Raw genomic sequence first — 21,065 nt, 5'->3', positions numbered from 1 at the left:
TATATGAAGTGAAGACTTTGAAGATATTTAATAAAAGGAATTAAGTGTACTTTTGGCAAAACATGGATGCTTCACACACATCATCAACCAGGCAGCACAGAAGATCTCTACAATCAGGACAGTTTCAAGAAAAGTGTCACCACTCAAGCATCTGACCGAATGTCTCCCCTGAGTGATGCCATTGAATAATGGACAGAAAAGTGTTTGAAAAGCTGATCGTTGGATATAAAGTGCTATCACTTCATCTTTTATCCTATTGTTGTCATTATTAACGTAGGGATTGATGGGTTATTGCTAAACACACGTTTTGTGAAGTCACAATGACCTTGACCTTTGACCTCCAGAATCTGAACAGTTCATCCTCACGTCCATAAAATGAGCCCTTAAATAATCAACACGCATGGTTGTTGTTTTTTTAATATCTAACAGCACAATGTACTGCACTGTACTTGATATTCAGAACATTAGTATATAAAACAACTATATTATATGTAAAGTTACAGTATAGTGGAGTTATAGAATAGAATAGAAATACTTTATTGATCCCAAGCTGGGAAATGGCAGTGTAACAGCAGCATTACACACAGACAAATCACAACAGTAATATAAAATACAATATAAACGAAACCTAAAAAATAAAATGTATAAATAAGCGGTCTAATTATAGTGCAAATGTAAACATCTGATAATATAAGGTGCAGTGGACAGATTATGAGAAAAACGTATGGCATCCTGAGCAGATAATGAAGTCACTCTCCCTCTGTGTGTGTTGTAAAACAGCATCTCTACTGTTTGTTGTGATAAAGACTCTGGCTTTGTGTGTACAGTATGTAAGTGCATGTGGCTGTGAAAAAAAACTCTTACACTTTTAAGTATTTTGAGTAGAGGACCTTTAAGTTGCTGCTCTCCAAAGCACCTAACATGATTCCGATATGCATATTATGAATAATTTTTTCAGCTATTTGAGCAAATAACTAAACTGAGTAACTGACCCAACACATGTACGCGCACATACAAAACAGTGACACCATGAGTGCGTTTACATTGATGTGAATATCCCGGTTATGATTAGGGCTTTTGAAGTATCCTATTTATTGTATCCTATTTTACATGTGTTTGATCATGTAAACATCATATCCTGATGTCAGAAACCTACCATATATAAGCCCTTTTCTCGATTATGACAAACCTGAATATGCTAGCTAGAGTATTTGGAAAGAGATTAGGATGCTGTTTCATGTATACACTATATTGAATTTTATGTATGGTGTGTTTGAGATGTGTGTTTTTGAATATCCATTGACCACAAAATCTCTCAAAATAATAATGATTGTTCAATAATGGTTGTTGGAACATTCCTATTGTGATTACTCGTCATTTCCTGCGACTTAGCACTAATGGTTGGTAAAAAAAAAAAATCATTATTATTATTAGTTCAGTGGCTGAAATGTGGTAAATTACCTCATAGACATCATGTGATGATTAATGAAGGACTGCTGGAGACAGAAACGACATCTTTCTTTGATTTATAATTTGTATAATTGATGTATTTTCTTTCTCTCTTGTGCTCGATGTCTGTTGGGTTGTTGGGTTCATGCATCATCTTTTATACAATTTCATTTCCTAATAAGTCTGGATTGATTTTAGAGCCGCAATGCATATTTCATGGAGCCTGTAATCGTACTGACAGAGTTTTACAGTAATGGAGAGCAACTCTTCATTCCAGCACACAAAGATTGTTGATCGAAGTCATGCAGCAAAATAAATAGTATCTTTTCATTGATAAGTGGTAACAGTGGGTTCCTGTCAAACTGTAAGACTACATCAATTGTGAAAGAAAGGTTCACTGATTTATTGAAACTAACAAAGCTGTGTGTGTTTCTTCCATAAAAACTAACTGGTTTCAGGTTCCACAGTTTCATCAGCTGTGAGACACAATATGGGATCTATCTAAGATCTGTAGGGCTCTGAAAGAGCCAATTAAAACAGTTTAATTGGTCAAGTAACTCATCCTGTGTGTCTTGTGCAGGCCACTCTTCACTTAAATAGCTAGTAGAAACAGAACCCCAGACAATTATGGACAGTCATTTAGACAAACGTAAATTAAACCAAAGTTTTCGTGTCTTGCCATCCTAGTTGAATCATTAAATATCTTCACGACAGCAGGAGATTTTTATAGCCATTTTATATGAATTTAATCACATCACAAGTCTTATCCATTTTCTCAATGATATCGTGATATATGTTTTTACAGCTTGGAAGCGGTTTTTCATAGTCTCGTCATGTGACGGTTGCTCCTGCTCCATGGGGGGGATTGTTTCCCTGATTGTGGACTGCAGCCACTGATATTGTTGTATTGTTTGATGAGTGAGTTTATTACCTAGATTCATCTCCTCAGCTCACTGTTGATGTGGCCTTCGGGGCTCTCTGTGGACTCAGGTGTCTCAATATGTTCCATAAGAAATCACAGACAACCATTTTTTTATAGTTAACTTTATTTATGAAGGATAGAATCTTTCCTACCAAAGAGATAAACTCACTGCCACAGAGTTTCATGCACATTCATGCAGGAGGCCATCCATTCATCCAGGCTTGGGTGTTGAAGAACTGTCTGTCCCAGGCAGTTGAGGTTAAAGGGAAACAAAATATCAATTGCCAATGATCAGCAGATGTACTGATGGACAGAAAGGATGCTTATTGAGAAGTACTACTATGTTTTTTGACCAAGTTTGCTTTATCCTTCTCAGTCTTGACCACCGTACAATAGTACTTCCCCTGCTTCTCCATTCATCCATTTTTCTCTGCCCGTCCGATTTCAGTCAAAGTAGTCCCACCTCCATCTCGCCAACAATGTCTTTCAACTCCGCCTGAAGGATCCTGAGGCATTCCCAAAGCAGATGAGATATAAAATCCCTCCAGTGTGTTCTGTGATTCTCCAGGGTCTCCTGAAGCCAAAACTTTCTCAGCTTGCTTCTTTTTTATGTAAAGGTGCAGCGGCCCTACTCCGATTTCCCTCCAGATCTCCCTGTGAGCGCCTTACCCTATCTCTAAGGGATGGTTTTCAGTGTTTTGCAAAAAAATAAATAAAGAGGGAATGTGATGATAACAGTGTCACTCCACTGCTCTTTGCTGTGTATGTCAACATCTTAAGAGCACTGAAAGATCTTTCTATCTCCCTGGCTGAATCACTTAAAGACAAGAAGACCAATTTATTCGCTACTGGATGCTCCTGAAGTCAAAACTCCCTCCACTCGGCTCTGTGATGCTGTCTGACTGAAGCAATCAAGCCTCCAGCAGTCTTGTAGTGGACAAGGTTCTAATGTGTATGAACCAGGAGACTGAGGCACAATGATCAAACCAGTCTACATAAAGAGTGTCAAACCCAGGGCACCAATAAAGGCCTCTGATTCAGGGGTGAAACATGCAGGGCCTGATTGCTTTCCCATCAAAGACTGCTGCTCCAGGAGAGGAGGGGAATCCAAAGAAAGGAAAAACTGTGGCTGCATGTCTTCTTTGTAATTCAGTCGGCAGGAAGCAATGCATTTGGAGCTGCAGCAACAGCTGCAGAAACAGATAAACTTTCACTGCAGACAGATTAAAAACAAAGAGCATCGCACCTACAAGGGATTGTGTGAGATACACCAAAAAGAACAACATGCCTTCTCATCCACCGCCCACATTTGATTCCCTGCCATGAAGCTTTCTTCTTTCTTTTTTTTCAAAACAGAAGAAAATAGTTTTTGGCGTATTTCAGTACACCACTGCTACTGCTCTGTGCTCATTTCTTTCTTTTTAATACCTACTCACAACTCAAATTCTGACACACAATCTAGACTACAAACGGTAAATGCAGAATACTGTTGTCAACTCCCTTTCTTATCTGTTGTCTTTGATGCAAACACTCAGGCAGTCCTGGAGTTCATGACTCCAGAGGGCTCCCTCACAGATTCCAATTTTCCAGCACAACGTAGTGTATGGCTGTAATTTCACTGAGCTGCACAAAGGAAAGACAGTGTTTTGTTTTTATTATTGTGGTTGCTTCTCCTGATTCAGTGTGTGCCACTGTACGTACTAATATGTAAATCCTATAACAAAACTTAATACAGCGCTGATACAAATGTTCATCATTATATAAGTTCTTAAACTATGGTTATTGAGATTATTATCCCACCCATGTTTACATATTATATGCAAACTATGCTCCTTCCTGTCTTTGGGTTGTAACCATCCTTGTTGCTTTCATGAAATGTGTTTCAAAAAGATCTTTCAATGCATATTGACTATTATTACTCTCCAATTAATGAAATGCATTTATGCCATTATCAGGATGTGGTTCATGTGTGTTCAAACAAGAAACACTGCAGATTCAGCTGTGCAGAACTCACTATAGTTCAAATAGTAAGTGTTGTCATTCCTGAGAGCTAACCTTTTGTGATCATGCAGTGACTGTCCTCTCTTAGAGTACTGTGACATTGTTTCACTGCCGCAAAACCTCTTAGGAAGGAGCTCAAGTGGAAAGTTGGCTTTGCAGAATGTCTGCCTGTGTCAGCAGAAACCACAGATACATCAGGTCTCCACAGTCAACATTGGTTTCTTATCTGTCCGTAACCTCAACTATGGAGGTGGTGGATCAAATAATGCTCATATGTCATTTTAGAAGGCAGTGAAAAATAATGCTGTTGCGAATGATCATATCCACTAAAATCCTTAGTTGCTTGAACAAAAAAAATACATTTTATTAGAGCAAAAAGACATATTGGAACATTAGACGAACGTTTCACTTTACAGGACAGTATGGTGTTCTTACAAGATTGTAAATCAAATTTTCACATGACTTCATAACGTAATGTCAGCTAAACAAAATTTCAATATGAAAAATGGCAAATGTACCTTAGTCATATAGATAACTGCACTGGCTGCACAGCAGAGCAACCACTCTTGAAAAAGCCACACTTTTTAATTTAAAAAACGTTATTTAAACATTAATATTTTCCATGGGGAGTCTGTCCTTTTAAATGTGATTTACAATGTTGTAAGAACCCCATTCTGTGCTTTTCTGGTGTTGGGTGATATGTTTGTCTAATGTTTCAATATGTCTTTTTGTTCAAGTAAAATTAGCTGTTTTTGTTCCAACAGCTAAGGGTTTTATTGTATTTGATCATTTATTTGAACAAGCACATCATAGCATTATTTTTCACAGCCTTCTAAAATGACATATGACCATTATAAGACACTGTACACATAGGAAACCATCTGGAAAGCTCATGTTGCTAGTGATAATTGAAAATAGCCTAGATTTAGCAGGTAAGGGGTGTAAAATGACAGAAGAAGGAGGTGCTACTTCCCACAGTTTGGGTATAAGTGAAGTATTAATATAGTAGAAAGATTTGATTAGATTGGGCTATTTCTCCAAGACTCATCATACATAAAAATCATCCATTTAATAGACACAAACAGAAATCTTGAATATTATATAAATTTGTTCGAATAAAATGCATAAAACCCACAAATAGCCCCATGAAAGGAGGAGCCAACAAAATGACAGAAACTCACATTATATACAATGAACCATATCATCATGAACTACGTATTTCTATTGCCTCACATAAGATATTATTGTAAAACCATTTCCCTAATGGTGTCAGGTAGTTTATTTCACCTGCTCTGATTTTGGCCTTAGCAAGACATAATTTGTACTTGTAGTTCTCGTATTGACAATGTCCATCTATCACCAAATGGAGTCGAGAGAGAAAGAGAAAGTTAAGATTCTGCCAAAGAGCAATTAGAGTGAGTTCAGGACAGAGAAAGAAGAACTGCACTCGCTTAGAGATGTACTGTAGCTGCAGTCTGACAGTCATAGATAAAACACTTACTTTGTCAAAATCAGGGCAGTGACTTTCCTCCAAGACGGCCTTATTTGCTACCGCCTTTGCTTTAACATTATTTAACATGGAAGCCAATTAAGACCCAGAATCAAAAGCTGGCAGTTACGTTCCTACATTGTTTCTTCTTTTCATGCTTCTGCCTTGATACACATCTTAAGCACAGAGAAAAAAAACTGCATTTTACATGGTAGACAAGCCAACCACATGAAGTTACTAATTTTAGCTCATGGCTTCAAGTGAAGAAGTCCTCTGGGAGCAGTTTGATAAGCCTGGAGAGAGACGGAGAGGACAGGTTCAGACAGCTGTACTGCACCTTATTTTCTGGTACTTTTCTCCAACTTCCTTCCCTCCATCTCCTCCATCCATCCCTCGCTCACCTCCCCCTCCCCTCATAGTCACTCTATAGGTAATGAGGTTTTAATGTTGCAAATTTGATATGGCACAGGGAGGCAGGATTTTCCCCCCACTACTTATCTCTGGCTTCCAGACATTCCCTGATGGGTTGCCCCCTAACCTTTTCACTGTGGCAGGCATAGAGCCCCCCTACACACACACACACACACACACACACACACACACACACACACACACACATACACACCTTTGCAAAATGTGGTCACGGAGACAACCACAGAGGCGGTATTGAGTACAGATGTTTATATGTCTGTCTGTCTGAATGTCTGTCTGCAGCGATTTTGTCACCACGATAGCGTCCCTACCGGGCTAGATCCAGTCACAAAACTTTACAGGTGTGCATTTAAGATCAAACCGTGGGTCGAGTTTGAAAATGGATGTGGTCCAAGCAGCTGCATTGCACAAACCCCCACAACACACACACTTTACTCCCCTGGCCTAATTTGGCATTGCAGGTGGTGTGATGATTTTGGTCCATTTTCAATTCATGCGCATGTCCTCTTTTGATAACAGTCCTTCTTCCTCTCTCTTCCACCCCCAATCCTCACTTTCTTCTGGCTCTTTTCCCTCCTGAATTCTCCTCTACATTACCATCACCATCTCTCTCCCTCTCCTCTTCACTCAGCTGACGATTCCTCCACCTCCTTCATCCTAACTGCATGATCCCTTCCCCCGTCCTTTCATGCCCTCACCACACCATATCTGTCGTTCCCTCTGAGCCGTTTCGATCTTACCACAGTAAAAACCTTTTTTATCTGAAAGAAATGGGTGAGAGGAGACATAGAAGACCGGCTGGAAGATAGAGGTAAAAGGTTGTAGCCTTCAATTTATAAGATAGACCTGATAGGTCTAATTCACCTCATGAAGAGGACTGGGAAGAAAGAGGCCCAAGTGCTCTGGTGCACCTGTCTCTGTGGGCAATAACTAATTAACTGCATTATCACTTGGTTTTATTGAATGAGACGGAGGAAAGAAGAAGGTCAGAGAGGTCAAAGAGAAAGAAGTTAGGGATTGAAGAGATTTTATTTTTTACAAAATATAAAGAAGATAGTGGTCAAACTGAATGAATGAAAACAAAATTCATTTATTTGTTCAATTCTAGTGGTGTCTTTATAGCTTTGGTTTTATGTACCGAGGCTTTTGAAGTGACGTATTCCCTCTGTCTCTAATCCAGTAAAATAGGAGTAAATGGATTGTTTGTACTGCAATAAAAACTGAAAAAATACATTCTGTAAAATTGAATGGATCCAGTATTTCTACAGAAATAGGGACGGCTCATTCAGTAGACTGTAGTTCCGACCAAATCTGTTCACACCAAGGCTTGTGGAACTCCAGGGTACTGCTGGCTATGTCAGTGCACCCTCACATGACCGTTGGGTGTGGTAACAGACGCAAACCTCTGGCCACATCCATTAATGATGCTGGATGTAGTTAGAGCAGCAGCCGAGTTGACAACTGAAAATCTGCGACAGCCGTGGCCGGAAGCATTATGTTTTTTCTGTACTTCTCTACCAATTCTTGTGAACGCGATGCCTCAGGAATGCCTTGAGGGAAGTGTTCACTTGGATTTAAGGATGAACTGATTTTAGTGGTCAAAGGTCAATTCCTACACTAATTATGACAACATTTCTCACAAATATCTAATAGGATAAAATTATAAACTGATTATATTTTATATACAAGAGGTCTTCTTCACAGTGACATCCTAATTGAGAAGATTGTGACCATTTTTTACATAAAGTCAGATACTAATCTACTAATTTAGTCAGGTAATTGGTGACTTTAATTATGGGTGCCCACCTTGGAATCATACTTGTCAATTTTTGCCAAAAATAAACTTAATATGTTTTATTAAATTCCTTCAAAGGTTTCACTACATATATTATATCGTGTCTGGACAGACATGGCTTTAAACAGAAGCTTGACTGGTTGGCTGAGGCATACAACCATAAATTGGTTAATCCTAGTTTACTGTTGGAAATGTAAAATGACACAGAAAACAGAGACTGGCATGGTGTGGCGAGATGAATGAATGAATCACCAGATAAATTCAAACTCAAGATGTTGCAGTCACAACTTCCTGCCAGGGTATCTGTGGATTGGACTGAAGCATTGGAAGAATTAATCTTGTCTTAGCTGAAGGCCAAAACAGAGTACTAAATTTAGTTTCTCTTAGTCTGTGACTGAAGAAGTGTTATCGTCTGTCTTGGCTCGCTGTGAAACATATTCATCTTTCTCTCAACCTTCTCTTCAGTCCCTTTCGTCATTGCTGAACAGTTCAGTGGTCCAGAGCAAAACAACCAACGTTGTTCTGGAGGGTCTGAAGCCAGGAACCGGCTATGTGGTCCAGGTGAGGGCCCGCACTGTGGCCGGCTATGGAGCCTACAGCAAGGACATGCTCTTTCAAACGCTCACTGACGGTAAGAAGGTGGGCGGTTGGCTGAAGTGTGTGGAGGTGGAGGAAAGAGAGGAGAGGAATGTGCAGGACTGAGAGGGAAATGTGAGAGGTTGAGCAAGAGTGAAGATCTGGCTGTGAAGTCATTAAATTCTGCCCTAGTGTGTGTGTGTGTGTGTGTGTGTGTGCGCGCGCGCGTGCTTGGAGTCATGTAAAATGTAAATTATATTTTATGTGTTGGAGACAAATAATAACTCTCTTTTCAGTGTATGTGTGTCTGACTGTTTGTTTGTGTGGGTGTCTGTTTCTGCAGATGAGTATAAGTCAGAGCTAGGACAACAGCTCTCCCTGATTGCAGGCTCTTTAGTAGGTGGAGTGTGTATCGTCTCACTGGTAGCTATCGCCATCATCTGTACCAGGTAACGCACAAAGACACATCTACACACACTTATATACACATACAAAGACGTAAACAATGCATTCCTGTGTGTGTCAAAGGAATATTCTAACTGGTAGAGGTAATATCTTGTTAAATACATACTTTTTTGAAGATAGGCATTAATCATATACTAACAGGCTCATTATTTCCCTTTTTTATTCTGGGTATGTAGTTGGAATGTATAATTTTTATTTTTTATGCGAGAAAATTTAATAAAAAATCAATGATAGGGAAAATAGGGTTAGAATCAGATAGAATATTGCAGTGTAAACACATAAAGACAGCTGATAGCACTATGAATTGTGCATCATTTGTAACAACTATCTGCCCCTTCTCATGGATTTACAAATGAATTGATGATTTTACAGTGCAAACACACCCATAAAGTGCTGTAAAAGAAGATAGCCCCTTGAAAGCTCCTTATGAATACCCTTTAGTTACCTCCAACTCTCTGAAGATGCTAATAATTTCACTTAACTGCCCATGTCTATTAGCGCTCATTAAGGCTCATTTGCATAGAAAGGGGCACATTTTGTGCTAACTGTATTTGCATTACCCATTTTAAATATGTACAAATAGCACAGCAGCACTGAGGTGCTATATGCTTGGCAGCACAGTGAGGGTTGCATTTCTCCCTTTGCATTATTTTGAGAATTACACGGTTTCTTTTTATGTTATTTGTGCAGGTTTGGCGGCCACAAAAGCTGCACAACCCTTTTGTGAATTTGCCCCTCATTATCCCAGCCATTTATTGGCCCTTTGAATTGTCATAGTAAAAAATGCAATAGCTCCTTCCTATTAAAATGTCCCAGTAAGTCCTGTCAGCAGGCACAATACTAGGACCCTGAAAACTGATAATTGGAAATCGGCCATCATTCATTTGCACAAATTGTGACAAGAATATTGAATTCAAGTTTCACTGACTAGCATTTTCCAGAGCTTTCAACCGCACCTCACAGTCATGTGAAGCACCATACTTTGGTCATCAGACAATAACTGAGCAAACTATATCCTTGCAACAGCGTCTCCATCAATACCACTTGAGAATGCTCAGTGGGTGGAAAACTTATCTGTTACCACTTTAACCTGCCAGGTAAGAATTGCTAGATGTACTTTTTGTGCAACCATAATCAACTTTAAGCTATATACGTAGACATTACATAGGACTATACTGTTGATGCATTAAACAAAAAAATTTTGACAGTCAATTGGTACTAAATTTGTTACTAAACTACAAAGGCATTTTTTTAACAATGACGATATGGCATTGCACAAAAAACAAGTATTTTTTATTCCACCCAGGTTTTAAAGTAAATCAGGACTTCCTGAAGTGCCTGAAGTTTCTGTGACCCCACAAACTCCCAGAAATAGCAAGTGACAAACTGTCTCTCCCGTATGCGGTGTAAAGTGTCTATTGTGAAGATCAGTTGACGTATTGAAATATTGCAGAGTGCATTTCTTTGGTTCCATCTTCTAATGAAAGAAGGATAGAGCTGACAACACAGAGTAGTAACAAGCCACCTAATACTAATGAATTCCTGAAAGACTTTTATATGCTCTCAAGCTGACTTTTTTGACGTTCGAAAGAAATATTTATTGAACTCGATTCAGCTGAAGAGAAGACAACCAATTAACATTTCTAACTTTTGTGTAACATTTCTATCTTTTGGCCCCTTTCCTCAAAATCTCTGTGTTTCTGTCTGCAGAAGAAGGCAGTTGAAGGAGAGTGTGTACGGAGACAAGCTGCAACAGTACAACGCAGGGGGAGGTACGGCCAGTTCTGAAACTTTAAATGAGCTCTACCTTACACCGAACTTCTCGATGTATATTTACACTTTCTAATTTTCTCCTCAGAGGTGACTCTGAGGCCTGACATGTTCAGTGGTCCCACCCCTACTGTGACCTTTCCCACAATGTCTGAAGGTCATAGTTCACCGGGGGTCAAGATCTACATCGACCCCTTCACCTACGAGGACCCCAATGAGGCTGTCCGCGAGTTTGCCAAGGAAATCGACCCATCCTGTGTCAAAATAGAGGAAGTCATTGGATCAGGTAGAGATTTTCGTAGACTTCAGTGTTTTTGATGCTGGTGCATGTTGAAGTGTTAATTTTTCTGTTTTTTTTAAAGTTTGGTTTGTGATCAGTTATTTGATGCAGTAAAAACTGGGTGATACGTCATGATTGACAGCTGTGATTGACTCACAATTGGTAGGGAGGCTGTATGGACGGGACTTCATCCAGCTGTTCCCTCCTGCACAGACTCTGGTCAAGGCGCCCGTATCAGGGATATTTTGGCTTCACTTTTGTACAGTGGGAGGAAGCGGAGACACTGTCCATCTTTATATACAGTCTATGGGCTCGACTCCACACATTGGCCTGAAATCACACTCTTATGTCATGTGGACTGTTTTGTGTGACCGCCATCCTTTGGATAAACAAGTAGTGGAAATTTTGGTTTAATAGATGTAATATTGTTGTGATTAGTCTTGGACAGAAATTACGCATGTTCATATATCGTTAGGACTGAAGCATTGGAAGAATTAATCTACACTTCGTACTTAAGTCTGTGTGGGACTTGAACCAGACACCCTCCGGTCCCCAAGCCAAGTCCCCAGAGACTAAGCTACTGCTTCTGCTATCAATTCTATTAGTACAAATGATTTTGTCCAAGAATAAGATGAAGAAAGAAATCATAGTCCATGTTCATACGACTTTATAAGGGAATGTTGGAAAAGTAAACCTTGGTTTCTTCTAATGAGACTAACTGTCACTTGAAACAGCAGATATTATACACATTTGTGTCAATGAGAAAGATCTGGAAACGTGCGATGCTAATTTATTATTTTGCTTTATTTTTTTCCTTTGAAGTCAGAAGAATGTTTTATTCATGCTGAAAACTTTCACAGGAATAAATTAAAACTGTCTTCGTGCATTCTCTTTGGCTATGTGAGCTGAACTGTAAAAATGCTGTGTGATGTTTGGCAAAGAGAGAAAGTTGGATGTGTAATGGAGTCCCAGAGCATCCTCTGAAATTTGTGAGGGCACAGTTTTAGCTGTCGGAGGGATAAAATATAAAAAAAACAACAACCAAGGACACATTTTACATTTGCTCAGATCAAATGCCTTGTTTTACCACTGATCCCTGAGTACTGAAACTATGCAATACCTTAAATTATTGTATTATTCATTGAATACTTTTCCCCAAGGGAAACCATGTCAGGTGCCAGTGGAACACACAGAACTGAGCATAATACAGATTAAAAATACATACATACTACTTAAAGCACAAAAAGAACACATGCTGAAGCCCACCACACAAGGTCATGAATAGGTTCTGAAAAATGCAGTGACAGCACAATATAAAACCATAAGTACATCCAGCTGTCATCAAATGTGGGGCTGCATTCATAAAAAGAAACACCTAATCGACACCCGAACTTTATCATAAAGGCAAAAGTGCATTTCAGCTCAAACTCGCATTTGTTCATTATTTAATTTGCCTTCAAAGTTATTGAGAAAACAAACAATACTGAAGAATAAACTCGAGTTCTGTAGATGATATTAATATTTGCATCAAATTTACAAATAAATGACCCATTCAAGGTCTCAAAGACAGGCTGTATATCATATCTGCACTACATTTTGAAATCTTTTTTTATGAAAGCTCAGTGCCACCTACTATAGGGGCAAGGCCACAGCATTGAACTGCCTCTGGGCACTACACCTCTTAAAGTCCCAGGTTTACTGTCAGTTGTTTATTGGAACTTTAATCAAATTAACAGAACCTAATTGACACACTAAAAAACTAAAAAAGCAGGGTTAACTCAGGTAATATTTTCGCTTGGAAGTACTGGTTGGTTTTGGGTGTTAATTCGTAAATGCATATTTGTCTGGAGCCTCTCAGAACATTTTCAATCAGAGCAACAAAAACAATGTAGCGCTGAGTGACACATGCACGCTTGGATGGTGCTTGATCTGTTTTTGAAACACAAAAACAATGGCGGCCAGGTCACAATCTTTCTAAAGCTACAGCTAAACACGCGATCGAGAGTGAGGGAATCACAGAAGTCACACTCAACGTTACCTCAGCCAGAGAGCGTTAACACTTTGGCCAGGTCTAAAGAGGGTAAACAGCCCCCCACGCAGCATTCCCATCCCTATTTTCATCTCTGTTTTACAGTGTAGTTCAAAGACACATGGTGCATATTCCTAATACAGTGTGCATATAATCTTATTTCCAGAAACTAACACAATTGAAGTGTTATTCCAGCATGTGAGTACTGGTTGTACCGGGCTTTATGGGAACTTGGGGGTGATTGGTATATTCACATTGCACAAAGACCAGTAGATGGGGAATAAAAAAGGGTTCAACAACTAAATTTCTTCCGCAGGTCCGCTCACAATTAAGTTGGCCATGGGTTGGCAATATAGATGAAAGAGTAGTGACAGAATTTACTCTCTTTTTCTAACCCAAATGACAAATCCAAGGGATAGTCACTACACTATAATGTATGTCTAAATGTATATTGTTTCATAGTATGTATTGTCATATCACCATCCGTCTGCAATGCATTGATATATTTTTTATGACCGGTTTGCTTTGCTTACTTATAAATAATGATTTATTATCTAACTATCTTATTTTCTTTAATAATGAATCACTAATATTTGTCATTTAGCTCAAACCGTACTAGATGGAGGTATGTTTACTCCAAATATTATCCCCCAGTTATCTTTTCTTTTTTCTTTGGACCAAAACCAATCAAACACCAAATGGCCATGGAGCTCTGTGTGATAAAGGTCAGGAACCAGATTCAGACCTCAACGCTGAGAATATGTGCTCTCAGCTTTGGTTTGTTGAGCCACTCTGAGAGGCTTTCTGTAATCCCTCCGTTTCTCGCTTTATTTCTCTCAGGGGGAAGGTTTCTCACCTCAGCCCGAGGTGACAGAGGAGGGATATAAACGCTGGGGAGAGAGTGGAAAATATGAGCCTTGGTGATATGAGATGTGGCCGAACTTTGAGCCCTTAAACGGTTGAATCTCTCCCATTCTGCTGCGATAGAAACTAAAAATGTATCCACAGCGCTCTCTCTCTCTCTCTCTCTCTCTCTCTCTCTCTCTCTCTCTCTCTCTCTCTCTCTCTCTCTCTCTCTCTCTCTCTCTCTCTCTCTCTAGCTTCCCTTCTCTGAGATCCTCTTTTTGTTTTTCTTTCTCTGTAACTTTGATACTTCCTCTTATCCTCATCTCTCTCTGTGATTCATCCCCTCTGGAGTTTTAGAGCTTGTTTGCGTATAGAGACATGCTAAAACAAAGAACCAAGGGGCGCAAAAAAGCAGAACAACAGATTGAGGAAGGGAGATAAAAGAAGAAAGCACCCTAAGGAGATGATAAAAATATCTCACCTCACTCTCTCTTCCTCTCTCTCTGATAACACACGTGTATTTTCCGCTTTCCTCACTACTATCACTCACACTGTTAGAAATGTCCTAAAATATTGAAATCCTGAAACACTTTCATTTACAATAGAAAGGAGTTACAATATCTCACAGTTAAGTTACGTACAGTCATTGTATTTATATTTAGTGTATGTACTGTACATAGTGTGTAATGAACATTTATTCTAATGCTCCATCTTCTCCTTGACCACCCACGGTTTCCCCAGTGTATTGCCACCTCCGTGGCCCACTTGGCCTAAGTTGACCCCCTGTTACGGCTTCTCTAAACACACAAAGGCTCTAAAGGAGACCGAAACATATTAAAGACAAGACCTTTTGACAGGAGAATCAACAAAAATTAAAAAACTTTATTATTTTTAATTTAGATCATCTTACTCAATCAGATAAGCGGTTGAAGATGAGATGAGGTGATCTTACTCAAAGTTCAAAGAAACCAAAACCTAATCCCAGCCAAAAAAAACAAAAGATTGGGAAGTCACAGGGCTAATCACACAATGGGCCGTCGTACCCAGCCCATCCCCCTAAACTCACCCACAGTAGAGTCTAACTAAATCAAACAAAAACAAAAAAACAGAGATCTCCAACCAAAACTAAAATAACAAAACCCAACACTAAATACAAATGAAGAAAAAATTCTCCAAAAAGAAGCCGTGCTGCAGGCGGTGTGTGTCCACACAACTCAGGTCTCTGATTGAACTCCATTCATTGATTGCAGGAGTTCATAAAGGAGACAGGCAGAAGGGGCAGGAGAGCGAGAAAGAGAGAACAAAACCACACATCAATCAACCTACAGCATTCATGTATTTTAAGACGTTTAAACCACAGTTGCAGCGGGGTTGATCACCTGGAAACATATTCATAATTCTTTTAACACTGACTTAATATAGGGCGTTATGTGTTAAATTTGTGTTAAAGCTTTTTTAAATTTGCAAATTCCGTCCATGATGCCGTTATGGCAGAAACTATAAGACCCTTCTGTACCTTGATGTACCTTCCTTTCCCCATCCTCTCTTTCCACTCTCCTCCCTATTGTGCCCTCCATCCATCTCTTCTTCAGATGTTTACAGCAGTGACAGTAGATAGTTTTTAATGAGCAGTGAGATGCGGAGCAGAGATCAGAGTGAGACAGGACGACACAGCCTGTCATCCAATTCCCATCACTCATCCATTATTCACACATGATTTATATCTCTGAGATGAAGACTTTTATTTTGAAGTGATATTCAATTTTCATGTCCCCAAGCAGCATATGGCTGCATTTATTTTGACAAAAGACATCTGTGTCTCCAGCAGTGTAAGAAATATTATGTTCATTGAACAAGTTCAAGACAGTTCATCATTTTGGCACTGTAACTAGCCAATTCATAGATCAACATAGCAATGCATCAGGAAAGCGAAGATACATGAACAAGATAACTTTTGTTTAAACTGGGCCACAGTCTAGATTTTATTCTTTACAGGATTCATCACATAAAAAAGGTGTGCATGGATTGCCTTGTCTGCCTTAAATAATTAGTAAACACTTATGAAATAAATCATTGATAATAAATTCCACCAAACTGTAAGCACTTACTCATTTGCTTATTTGTGAAGTGGTGCTTGTCCCGCCATGGCTTCAGCCTGGGGTTGGTGCATTTATACATGTGTCACGATAATGCTTCCACTTAAGATGCACTCATGTCTCCTCACTTCCTTCTCCTCTGGAAGCCTCCTCTGTCCTTGACTCCCCTGAGTGCATTCAAGGAATTGAGACATCCTTCAAGACGGTGGAACCCGATCGATCGTTAGGCAATGTGATCAATGACAGATGATAGAGGAGAGATGGACCCACGTGGCTTTTGTTTTGAACATAGTGCATTCTGGGACACTGCACCGGTGCAACTGGAACATGTTGCTTCATGCTGCTCCAGTTTTTCTCCAACTGGCAAAACTTCCGGAGTTGGTCATTGCCAACTAGTCTATAGGATAGGTTAAGGGAGGATACATTCTGTTACAGTGCATTTCACTTCTGAGGAATGACAATAATGGATCTTATCTCATCTAATCTTAGTACTGCTTTATGAGCCAAATGGTTATTTTAAATGTGATGCTATTAACTAATCAAATTCATAAATGCAAAAAAGGTATGGATTAAAGGTACTACTTAAATTTTACAGATGAAAATCAGTTTACTCATCCCAAGGAAACACAATATCTGAAAGGAATTGTATACAGTATATTTTTACATTTTTTGCGAACCTGAAATCCTTCTGCAATGGATCGATCCCAAATGGTTGAGTGGAGCTAGGCGGAGTCAAGGCGGAACGAAAGTCATCTGGCAATAGTCAGGTTAATACAGTTTAACCATGGAGTAAATACTAATTAGTAGAGATGCACCGATCCAGTTTTTGCCAAACCAATCTGATACCGATACTTGGGCTGAGCGTATCAGCCGATACCCGATACCGATCCGATATACTATTGAATGAATGAAGCGTATACCTTGCCATGTGAGTGAAGGCATCAGGCTTGACATAAATATTTAAAAAGGTAACAAATTAACACAGATATAAATGTACTCAATATCATTTATTAAAAAATAACAAAGTGTACATTAGCAGCAAAAAAAAAAAAAAATGACACTTCCATTTAAAGTGCACAGATACTTTAAAATGTAATATAAAACCCTAACTGGTGTCGCAAACATAAAATTGAAGTGACTAGATCGATGTAGCTGTATTGCTGTGTAGGATGTTAATTAAAAAGAAATGACTGGATGGGAATACTGGATCGGCCTCATTCATCTGATATCCGATCCAGCTAATTAGTCAATATCGGAGCCGAAATCCAATCCGGGTATCTGATCGGTGCATCTCTCCTAAGTAGTCCAATCCCAGCTAACAAGTAAGGTGGCGTCCTATGTGACCACACAGACTTAAGCACAATAAACAAATCGCAGAGGGGAGCTATTGAGGGGATTCAGTTTTTGCTGTCTTTCAGTCTGCAAAAATACCATCAGTGTACCCTTGAGCAAAGCCCTAGACCTCAATCTGCTTGAGCAAAGCTGCTCAAAGGCATCAGCTTGAGACTGCATGAGCAGAGGGCACCTCCCATGATTGAAGGAGACAGTGTTTACGTATGTGTTTAACACTTCCCCTCACAGTACAGGCCAGCTCAGCTGCTGCAACGGACAATATGTTTCTTTTTGTCTGATAAATGGATGATTTTTAACCATGAATTATAGCCAAATTATATAAACCCATCTGATTGGAAATGTGATCCATTTTTACATCAGTAAATGTCATTAAAATTTGATTATTTATTTTTTTATGTAATAATTTATTTTAAGGGCTCTGAATTAAAAGGAGTATTAAAGAACCCAAGTATCCCCGATAATGAACTTGCTTTCCCTGCTGAGTCACATACTGATTTCTGAAGAGCTCAAGTGTAACAGACAGGATGCTTTAATTTCAGACACGTAATATCTTCTCCTTCAGGTGAGTTTGGGGAGGTATACAAGGGTCGCCTGAAGCCTGTCGGGAAAAAAGAAATTCCTGTGGCCATCAAGACCCTGAAGGTTGGCTACTCTGAAAGGCAGAGGAGGGACTTCCTGTCTGAGGCATCAATCATGGGCCAGTTTGACCAACCAAACATCATCAGACTTGAGGGCGTGGTCACCAAGAGCAGGCCTACGATGATCATCACAGAGTTCATGGAGAACGGAGCACTTGACTCGTTCCTCAGGGTAAATAACACATATATACTGTACACACAAACACTTCACAGTGTACTGCTGCACTATATAACAGTCATGTTGAAATGATGAATGAATGTTTTAATGTTGGGTAGATGCAGTGGAAGTGCATGAATGCATACTGTACCACTACAATGACCCCAACCTCTTTTTTCCTTGGAAAACAGCAGTTGACAAAACAATCTCAACTTAAAGACTCTAAAAATGCTGCATCAAAGGTACTCTCTCCACAATTAAATATCTGTGACTAGATTAGCAACAGTTTTTGAAAAAAAATAGTGCATTTATGTCAATTTCCATGACTTTAAGTAAGAAGAAGATATATATGATTAATCCCTGAGTTTTTCACATTACGCACACAAAGGCCCGGAGTACACTCACATGCACCAACAGGACCTCTACACATGCATTAAATAATGCAGTTGGGAGTTTGCTGACTTCATAAGCTACCAATCCTCATCCCATACTTGGTCCGTACAGGGACTTGAATGGGCAACCCTGTGCTTCCCAAGCTAATTCCCCAAGGACTGAGCTATAACCACCCAGATCCTAACATCGGTCCATGCGGCGGATGTCGGGCTTTATCCCAGCACTGCACACCAGGAACTTTGAGCTGCATCACGTGGTCATTATCAGATTGAGTCGTATAGGATGGTTGAAAGCACCAGAACAAGTTGAGATTGTTTTGTCAGCTAATGAAACAGGATTTTGGCACATTTGAAATGAATCTGAGCTATAACCACCCAGATCCTAACATCGGTCCATGCGGTGGATGTCGGGCTTTATCCCAGCACTGCACACCAGGAACTTTGAGCTGCATCACGTGGTCATTACCAGATTGAGTCGTATAGGATGGTTGAAAGCACCAGAACAAGTTGAGATTGTTTTGTCAGCTAATGAAACAGGATTTTGGCACATTTGAAATGAATTAAATTGTTTAAGGTGACTTAGTAATACTCATTTACACAAGGAAGGACAGGTTTTATTTTACACACTTACTAAAAGTAGGAGTCTGCCATTCCAGAGAAAGATTATTGATATTTGAAGTCAACACTCAAACAAGTACTGTACACCCCTCCTTAAGTGCATTAGCATGTGCTAGATTTACCGTCTCTCTCTGTCCCACTGCCTTTCTCTTTATACATTGATAGACTTTCCCATGTTCTGTGCATAAGCACAAATGGAATAGAGCCATTTTGTTTGTTTCCCATTGACAAAGCAGCTGCACACACAGAATGGACGGCTGAATTTGACAAAAAGTGTATTGGATCAGTGTTGCTGACTCCACCTTCAAGCTGTTGAGGAAAATACTATTGAGGAACAATTGTGACTTATGTTTTTTTTGTAAATTAGCTTAGAAACCGACATTGACACACTTTATGCGTTTATGTATTTGTCTACAGTATCTGTGTACACACTTTTCTTCAGTTCAGAATCACCTATAGTCCAAAACACATAAATACCCAAAAAGTGTGGGAGTTTTTTGTTTTTTCGAGAAAGAGAACCTCCTGCTCATCTTTTTCTCCTCTCTTTTCCTTCCTGTGCACTTTCCTCCTCATCCTGCGAGCATGTCTGTCCGTCAGTCTGTCCTTCTCTTTGATCCTGCCCTCCTTTCAAGGCGCTTCTAAAGACAGAAAGAGAAACTCTTTGATGTTTGGTTCTCACAGTCTGACCCCTTTTGACTCAGAAATCATCCGCTGACTCACACACACACACACACACACACACAATGATCGATCTCACTGGTGTTGCTGTCCTAGCGTGACCATCTTGCAGGAGCAAGACCCAGAGGATCAATATGCGTGTGTCTTTGTGTACCTAGAAGAAGGATTTTGCCTGCAGAGGATTAGGCTAGAGGAGCATCAAAGGCGTGATTTGATGTGCAAAGTGAATTAAAAGACACACATACACACCTTTGACTGCAGCTATGTCAGCAGGGATGTCAGTGATGTTAATAAGAGGCAGAAATTGTCTGGCCCAAAGGTGAGAAGAGTATAATAGCTTTTGGGTATGTCAACATGTCACAACAACAAGCTTCAACTTCCACAAAATGTGTTTTTTCACTTGATTTTTGTTATTCTGCTAAGACATTTTATGTTTACTCATACACATTAAGAAACATCTGCTCCTAATAATCTGATTTAAATTAGTTAAATTGTGTGATGAAACACATACTGCATGAGTATAATCAAAGTCGCTGTTTACTCATTCCAGCTTGAAAGAACATCTTTCCTTAACTAAACTGTTCTTCAAGGTGAAAAACAGCATATTAATTATTAATTTCTCAACTTTAAAAGCCTGTGTTAAAGGAGTGGTGTTTCGGAAAGTGTCAAAACTGTTGGACAAAGCCCCATTGTGTGGGCAGGAGGTTTTAGGGTTTAGTTTTAAATGATCTTATGAGCACTTTTAAGCAAACTGACTTCTTAACCCCAACCCAAGACCAAGAGACTTAATGAGCAGGATTTTCCTAAAAAACATTGTATAGCCTCATACATAAGTAATCCCCCTCAATCATCATTTATACCCCACTTGTTCATTTTGCTGTGTTTGGGAAATTTCTGGGTTTTCTCTGCCCTTCGCTCTGTCTCTGCCTCTAGCTGTCACTCCCTCACCCGGGGGCTCTGTGCTGGCTAACACTGTGATCTGTGTTGTGGAATCTTAATAAGCTCCTCTGAATTCTTCTGGACACAAATACTATGCCCATTAGCTAGCTAGAATGAAGATTGCTAAGAGCGCTGGCTAG

The 21,065-nt window shown here is 39.5% G+C and overlaps 1 protein-coding gene across 1 annotated transcript in view; it reads left to right on the top strand.

Moving 5' to 3' along the window:
* The window catches only part of LOC310945491 (ephrin type-B receptor 1-like), a gene marked incomplete at both ends in the record, with an annotated part of 83,712 nt that overhangs the window by 52,260 nt on the left and 10,387 nt on the right, over positions 1-21,065 (top strand). The window contains 5 exons of the mRNA XM_083911591.1: positions 8,554-8,719; positions 9,008-9,113; positions 10,840-10,901; positions 10,988-11,185; positions 18,066-18,313. Of these exons, the coding sequence (XP_083767717.1) occupies positions 8,554-8,719; positions 9,008-9,113; positions 10,840-10,901; positions 10,988-11,185; positions 18,066-18,313 (780 nt within the window). The remainder of the gene's footprint in view (positions 1-8,553; positions 8,720-9,007; positions 9,114-10,839; positions 10,902-10,987; positions 11,186-18,065; positions 18,314-21,065) is intronic.

Source organism: Echiichthys vipera (assembly GCF_963691815.1).
Source record: "Echiichthys vipera genome assembly, chromosome: 3".
NCBI classification, from domain to species: domain Eukaryota; kingdom Metazoa; phylum Chordata; class Actinopteri; order Perciformes; family Trachinidae; genus Echiichthys; species Echiichthys vipera.
This window is presented reverse-complemented; position numbering and strand designations above follow the sequence as displayed.